This window comes from Puntigrus tetrazona, chromosome 13, assembly GCF_018831695.1.
Source record: "Puntigrus tetrazona isolate hp1 chromosome 13, ASM1883169v1, whole genome shotgun sequence".
NCBI lineage: Eukaryota > Metazoa > Chordata > Actinopteri > Cypriniformes > Cyprinidae > Puntigrus > Puntigrus tetrazona.
Genome location: NC_056711.1, coordinates 18,829,964 through 18,838,623, shown reverse-complemented (window position 1 = coordinate 18,838,623; position 8,660 = coordinate 18,829,964). Strand labels below are relative to the sequence as shown.

The 8,660-nt window shown below is 35.8% G+C and overlaps 1 protein-coding gene across 1 annotated transcript; it reads left to right on the top strand.

Annotated features, from left to right (window-relative positions):
* The first annotated feature begins 5,675 nt into the window (after nucleotides 1–5,675).
* Nucleotides 5,676–8,356, top strand: LOC122356218 (vasoactive intestinal peptide). Its single transcript, XM_043254727.1, has 6 exons — nucleotides 5,676–5,840; nucleotides 6,204–6,308; nucleotides 6,914–7,018; nucleotides 7,645–7,776; nucleotides 7,875–7,983; nucleotides 8,080–8,356. Coding segments are annotated over exons 1-6 (462 nt in total). The 5' UTR covers nucleotides 5,676–5,838; the 3' UTR covers nucleotides 8,089–8,356.
* Nucleotides 8,357–8,660: the final 304 nt, after the last annotated feature.

Here is an 8,660-nt window from a genome sequence, read left to right as displayed (position 1 = left end):
CAATCAGAGAGCTGCTGTCTGGAAGTGGGCTGCGCGCGCATGTCGTGCTGGCGGCCTGCCGTAACGCAAGATAAAGCGATGATAATACCGAAGTTGTTTGATATAATTACCGTGGTTCTGAAAACAGCACCATAGTATTGTCTCGTATGTGTGATTTTCCAGGTTGAATGTTTACAAAACCTACTTTTTAGCTATTTTATTTTAAAAAGTAGCAGCATTAAAATTAATAGTTGTTTTAGGATTTACATTTAGTTTTCTTTCTTGATGGCAATGCTATTATCTTTATATTTATAAAGGAATATATATATTAAATGTTAGTTCTGCAACTTTATAATGATGATCTTTCATATATGTAAAATATGTTATATGTAATGGCTAATGCTGTCTCTTTACTATGTGATATCAAACGTTTTTCAGCATAATAATTAAATAACTCATAACTATAAACATGAAATGTCCCTCAAGTAGTAGTTTCTGATTTCTCCCCAGAGATACACTAATATAAGTACTTTTTTTTCAGTATTGTTCATTTTAAACTTTGAATTTGATTGCATTTTAATCAGGCCCTACTCTTCTCGTGTTACTGCCTATTGGATGCATCATTTAAGTTGTTGTATTCTTAATTTGTAAGCTGATTTGGATAAAAGCAAGCTAAATTAATTAAAGTAAACGTATCTGTTCCGCTCCCCGAATCTGCTTTCTTCATTCAAAAATAAATTTTAATTAACCATGCAACTGAGAAGTGGCGAAAGACTTTGGATGTAATGTCGCTAGAAGAGGAAATAAATATTTTTATTGTTGCCGTTTCTTAATTACGGACAAATCAATTGCATATGAACGAATGCCCTTTTATTGTCTCTATACACATGTACAATGTACAACGAGATTAAAAGCAACCCTTGTCCAGTGAAATAAAGCGCTAGGAAAATGTAGGCTATTTCACAGACGCCCCTTCATGCACAAGGCTGCAGGTCACAATATGCTGAATTTGAGTTCTCTGAATGAAAACAATATATGATTGGAAAATAAATTTTAGAAACATCGCTGGGCATTTGATGCAAGCATGACATTGTATCGTGCACGCTGTGTATAAGTTACTCTTATTTGTATATGTATATCTGTTGTGCAGTCAATAGAGGAATAGATTCAATTCAAATGAAACCACTATATAGAGGTTCTGAGGGGGTAGTGAGTTTCAGACATTTTATTTCCCATAAACACTGACACAATAAAGATGGATGTGCTGAGATCAATATGAATTCAATAGAGTCAGGATAGGAGTTGCATGCTTCCTCTGTAGGGATTCTTAATGCGCGCTAGATAGTGTGTGACTGCGCGTGTCTCCAGTGTTGTCATCTCACTCGATTATTTTTCAATAAAACTCCTCCTCCTCACACATATGGCAAGCATCACCCCAGGACTGATTTTGAGTCCTTCAGATTGTTTCTGTGCATGACTGAAGCCAAGTCTTTCTGCTGATAAACTTTAGCTAGATTGGCAATATCGAGTGAAGAACTACACGATATGACAGAGTTCTGTAGAGAAAAAAAAATATTTCATTGAGAGCTGCCATATCCATATCTGAGTCAAGAGCGTATGCAATACCCAGGCAACTGGTAAGGAAAGAAACAGCATGGTGTTCATACGTGTGAGATGACGTCCGGAAAACAGTCTGACTTTCGTGTCAGTGTGTGCAAAGATGAAACTATTAGTCATCGGAAAACCCAGAGGCTTGAAATATTCTATGCCAATTAACATTTATTATTGAGTTGTATGTTTTTGTGTAGAGACTTGTAGAATTCAGATAGATGGATAGAACAAGAGAAAGATAGATAGATAGATAGATAGATAGATAGAGAGAGAGAGAGAGAGAGAGAGAGAGAGAGAGAGATAGATAAAAAGAACAAGAGAAAGAGATAGATAGATAGATAGATAGATAGATAGATAGATAGATAGATAGATAGATAGATAGATAGATAGATAGATAGATAGATAGAAGAGAGAGAGATAGATAGATAGATAGATAGATAGATAGATAGATAGATAGATAGATAGAACAAGAGAAAGAGATAGATAGATAGATAGATAGATAGATAGATAGATAGATAGATAGATAGATAGATAGATAGATAGATAGATAGATAGATAGATAGATAGATAGATAGATAGATAGATAGATAGATAGATAGAACAAGAGAAAAGATAGATAGATAGATAGATAGATAGATAGATAGATAGATAGATAGAGAGAGAGAGAGAGAGAGAGAGAGATAGATAGATAGAAAGAACAAGAGAAAGATAGATCGATAGATAGATAGATAGATAGAACAAGAGAAAGAGATAGATAGATAGATAGATAGATAGATAGATAGATAGATAGATAGATAGATAGATAGATAGATAGAACAAGAGAAAGAGATAGATAGATAGATAGATAGATAGATAGATAGATAGATAGATAGATAGATAGATAGATAGATAGATAGAAAGACAAGAGAAAGAGATAGATAGATAGATAGATAGATAGATAGATAGATAGATAGATAGATAGATAGAAGAGAACAAGAGAAGAGAGATAGATAGATAGATAGATAGATAGATAGATAGATAGATAGAACAAGAGAAAGAGAGATAGATAGATAGATAGATAGATAGATAGATAGATAGAGAAGACAAGAGAAAAGAGATAGATAGATAGATAGATAGATAGATAGATAGATAGATAGATAGATAGAACAAGAGAAAGAGATAGATAGATAGATAGATAGATAGATAGATAGATAGATAGATAGATAGATAGAAAGAAAACAAAGAGAGATAGATAGATAGATAGATAGATAGATAGATAGATAGATAGATAGATAGATAGATAGATAGATAGATAGAACAAGAGAAAGAGATAGATAGATAGATAGATAGATAGATAGATAGATAGATAGATAGATAGATAGATAGATATAGAGAAAGAGAGATAGAGATAGATAGATAGATAGATAGATAGATAGATAGATAGATAGATAGATAGATAGATAGATAGATAGATAGATAGATAGATAGATAGATAGATAGATAGATAGAAAGAGAGAGAGAGATAGATAGATAGATAGATAGATAGATAGATAGATAGATAGATAGAGAGAGAGAGAGAGAGAGAGATAGATAGATAGAAAGAACAAGAGAAAGATAGATAGATAGATAGATAGATAGAATAGAAGAGAAAGATAGATAGATAGATAGATAGATAGATAGATAGATAGATAGATAGATAGATAGATAGATAGATAGATAGATAGATAGAACAAGAGAATAGAGATAGATAGATAGATAGATAGATAGATAGATAGATAGATAGATAGATAGATAGATAGATAGATAGATAGAACAAGAGAGAGAGATAGATAGATAGATAGATAGATAGATAGATAGATAGATAGATAGATAGATAGATAGAACAAGAGAAAGAGATAGATAGATAGATAGATAGATAGATAGATAGATAGATAGATAGATAGATAGATAGATAGATAGATAGATAGAACAAGAGAAGAGATAGATAGATAGATAGATAGATAGATAGATAGATAGATAGATAGATAGATAGATAGAACAAGAGAAAGAGATAGATAGATAGATAGATAGATAGATAGATAGATAGATAGATAGATAGATAGATAGATCTCCATGACTTGAATGTTAGTATTTTATAAATGCATTTTTATCATTGAAGGAAAATAATAATTCAGATTTCCAAAGCGTAATGTGATTGGCCGTGTGGAGCGCTGGTCTCAGGAGCATGACGCCGTTGTCCTTAGCTTTCATTACAGATCTAATGATGCTCTGATAGCATTATTGAAGCTAATGTCCTCTGTGTGGCCAGATATACAGATGTATTTACTGCATTAATTTAGATGCACTTAAGGGTTTGTCTAACGGATCTGTCGCTGCCGCGTGGACCGCAGTATAAAGACAACAATGGGAGTCGATATTTACGTGTTGACATATTACAACTGACTCTTCCTCTACGGATATCAAACAGATGTCAATAAGCTAAACGTTACAAACCTAACATTAACATACGGATTTAATTAAAATGTCTTTTCCATTCTGCATTTGATGGGCATCCCTAAAGACGTATTATTATTGCCTTTTGACACTTTATTGACGGGTGCTTTGAGAGAGAGGACAGGAAACAATTAAACGGGAGTGAAAGGGGTCAGGAAGTCACATGAGATTTGAACTTGCACGTTAATGGTGCTTTACGCGGTCAAGCATCTCCTATACGCTATATATTAAACCTCACAGTCTAATTCATCCAGCTAAAGGAAATCTCTTGCTTAGAACCCGTTTTGGTGTAAGGCTGCTACGCTGAAGACAGAACAAAGACTGAAATTTCATTTGTAAACTTGATTTATCGGCATTGCATCTGCAATCCACATCCGTCGTTAATCACTTCATCCACCAGCAGACCCTAGAAAACAGCGATCCAGATCAGATAGGTCAGAGGTCGAGAGGTCACTCCCGCAGATAAATGTGAAAACCAAAGGGCTCGCCCTACCTTTGTGCCAACAGCGAGCTAACATAATATTCTTGATTATGAGAATAAACGACGACCGTCCGAACTAAAAGGAGTGTTTAGGACGACCGTCTCTAGGGTCTTGGTGGACACTTATGCATGTAAACATTTCCTGTGTTTATCCTTTAAAAGAGTCTGGTTTATGTCACTAGCGGCTCTCAACAACTGACCGTGTTTGGCCATTATTTTGGCAGTGATGTATTTAATACAGAGAGTGATCCTGTTAGCAAAGGGATGGAATAGGGGTTAAGATGAGGGTGAACTACAGTAACCCACAGAGAAATCCTTACTGATATGTTAAAAATATATCTATCTATCTATCTATCTATCTATCTATCTATCTATCTATCTATGTATCTGTGATCTATCTATCTATCTATCTATCTATCTATCTATCTATCTATCTATGTATCTGTGATCTATCTATCTATCTATCTATCTATCTATCTATCTATCTATCTATGTATCTGTGATCTATCTATCTATCTATCTATCTATCTATCTATCTATCTATCTATCTATCTATCTATCTATCTATCTATCTATCTATCTATCTCATTCAATCATCCCCAAACTTCATTTATGTAAACCATCACACTAAAAACCCACAGCCACATGTTATTAATAACACTTTTCTGTTCTCTCTCTAAGGCTGCACGTATTTTTTTTAAATCTATAATCTATAAATCTAAATTCCGATTTTGTTTTTAAAGATACAAATTTTTTACTGTTTTTTGACTCGTGAAGTCATGCAGTTTTGTTGTTGTTGTTGTTGTTGTTGTTTGTTCGTTTGCTTGGTTGGGTTTTTTTTTTTTTAGATCAAAAAAAGTACATCCATGCAAACAAATATCCAAAGAATGAATCACCAGGAATGACACAAAACATTCTGAGCAATCACAAACTTAATTCCACCAGTGTGTGTGTGTGTGCGTGCGTGTGTGTGCGCTGTGTGTGTGTGTGTGTGTGTGTGTGTGTGTGTGTGTGTGTGTGTGTGTGAAGTGTGCCTGCCGACCAATGACGAACACATCCATCCCAATGGGACTTTCTTCGTGACGTATTAACGCAAATCAAAGCTGATTGTCTTCCTGTCTGATGGAAAGTATTCAGACATATAAAACGAGGCGAGGGGTGAGACTATTCAAAGAGACGCAAGACCGCGCAAAGGAACTTAAAAAAAAACAAACCAAGCACCTGGTCACTTTGGGAGGTTTGACTGGAGGTGTTTCAGGACCCCGATCAGCGCGCGGATCACATCTCTATAGCACATGTGAGTTCCTTTCATTTTATTCACTCACTTGAACACTTTTTATTGCGCGTGCATGTTCATTTAGACCGGTTGTTTTTCGCAACATGCAGCACGTCATTTAGCCCACATAAGCTGTTCACAATGAAACAATATTGTAGTATATTTATACGCAGCCTTGCGGCTAAATAGGACATTTTATAGGAAACGATTTTTTAATTGTTTTAATCGAAGTCTAAAGAATCATTTTATACAAACGGCAAGGACAGATTGCATGTTTGAACTTAATTTTGCATGCACTGAAGTGTCTTTAATACAGTGTTTTAAAATGCAAGCACGTCTGGTGTTTTATTAAGTGTGTAACGCGGCTTATTCGTGTATGAACAGGTGTAAAGCAATGCTCGTGAGGAACGGCTCTCAGCTTTTGCTCTTCATAACTCTCTCCAGTGTTTTATACGCCCGGACCTTAAGTTTACCCTTCGCCTCAATGAGGTAGGAATTCAACTCCTTTAAACCGCGCTTATAAAACTTCATTCTTAACCTTTTTATGATGTTTCGAAGCATTTTTTTTTTATCGGAATGCGCGCGCGCTTTATTCGCGCCATCGGAGCGGTGCGCGCGCACAGGTTAATAGTCTCAGATAAAAAAAAAATAATAATAAAAACCACACAGAAACACAATGAAAGGTTATTTTGTTGCCTCTTTACACATTTAAGAAAATTACAACGTTAGATATCATTAAAACATAATTCATAATTAATCGTTGGTTTGCTCTTAAACGAACGTGCTAAATTTTCCATGGTAACCGTTCTATACTTAATAAATAGAATCTTAATGAATTCATATAGATCTCAATACAGCTTAAAAAGCTTTTAAAGTATGTTCTTGACAGAAACTATTGTAGCTTTGCCATTGTAGCGTGTGTGTGTGTGTGTGTGTGTGTGTGTGAAAGAGAGAGTGTAGACATTGCAACAAAAAAAAAAGCTAACTAAACCAAGCAGTTGAAGTCAACTGAAGTAAACTACGTCTTTGACATTGGAGTAACTGATTTGGAGTAGGGTTACTCATTGTGCTGTTGATTCTGTGTCTGTGTGCAGAGATACCAGACACGCAGACGGGCTCTTCACAAGCGGATACAGTAAACTTCTAGGACAGTTATCTGCCAGACGGTACCTGGAGTCATTGATCGGAAAGCGGGTCAGGTACATGGATCTTTTTTAATGCAGATGAATTCTGGTAGTGATCCATAGCCCTGCTGAAACCAGCTTAAGGTGCTTCACTGAATTTGTGCAGCTGGATTTATGTTTAGGTGATCGTTCATAATCACTGAATAATCATATAATTAAATTGCAGATACAAGGGACATTTTTTTGTCTGCTAAGTGGCACGATATTACATCTATATTACTGGATTGCAGATAAATAAAGAAACTAGAGTTCAGAAAATTATATATATTTTATAATATATATATATATATATATATATATATATATATATATATATATATATATATATATTAGAAGCATTCTATAAAATTATAATTCTAGAACATAGGACATTCTATAATAGTTTTTTTTTAATCCATATACAACCCTATAATGTTTTGTCTGCTAAATTAATAAAAGTAAAAGTGAATTATTGGTATTAGTTAGTAATCTCAAGTATCATAAAGTTTAAATTATGGTTAAATATAATGTCTTTTTTGCATTGCATAAATGTTCCATTCATCTGTTTCCCAAGCAGTTAACCGTTACAAGTTCTGATTAAACGTGTCCGCCGAATGCACGAACGCGAAACATAAAGCATGTGTTTCCGTCTGCGATTCTAGCGATGATCTGATGGAAGACCAGGCGCCGATGAAGCGTCATTCAGACGCAATATTCACAGACAACTACAGCCGCTTTCGCAAGCAGATGGCGGTGAAGAAATATCTCAACTCGGTTCTCACAGGAAAGAGAAGGTACAAAGCCCCAGCACGTTGTTTCTTTAAATCTTTCAGTCGAAGGTGCGGAAATACCCAGAAACAAAGATTTTAATCGTATGTTCCGATCCCTTCAGTCAAGAAGACCCTCCCAGCATGCAGGAGGAGTCGGCCGGAGGGGAGACCACGTATCGGGAGAGCTACGATGACGTCACCGTAGACCGACTTCTCAATCATATACCACTGGTGCGTTGAGCGGAGACGCGCATAAGGCTTTGTACCAATAAAAAGCGCTCGCAACCTAAAGCTCGTGTTGATCGGTGCTGATCTTTTCTCTTCCAGCCCCTCTGAGGTCGGCCCGGAAGGCAAGAAATCTACTCTCCGAGACCATCATAGGTTTTCCATTTACACCGTCTAGTATAGGACATCAGCAGCATACTACTAAAAACAAGAAAAATGTGGTTACCTATGGCGTAAATGTTTGCACTGTACATAGAAAATAAACTTGGATGAGAGATGTCAGCCTGAAGATGTACATAGTGTGCTTTGGCCTCGGAAACCCGGTTTGCTTTGACATGTTTCCTGTAAATTGTAGATCAATAAATGCATTGAAACAAGCCCCGGACTGGTACAGTAAGAGAATGTTGGGACCTGAAGACTGCCGATTGGATCTCGAGTGATGATGTAACACTATTTACGTGCATTCTGTAAATGGATTATTTTGTAAGACTTATTTGTGTTGCTTCTGTCTGAAATCCTGGATCTAGAGGGACGGGTTTGCGGGAGGGGCGGGGCATTGGAAACTTTATTTTTGCCACTCGAAGTAAAATAAAAAGTTGAAGAGCCATTACATTCCTGACTGCGCTCGATTTCGGTGTCGCAAAGCCGTAGTTCCTGCCCGTTTCCTTTTGAGGAACGTTCTC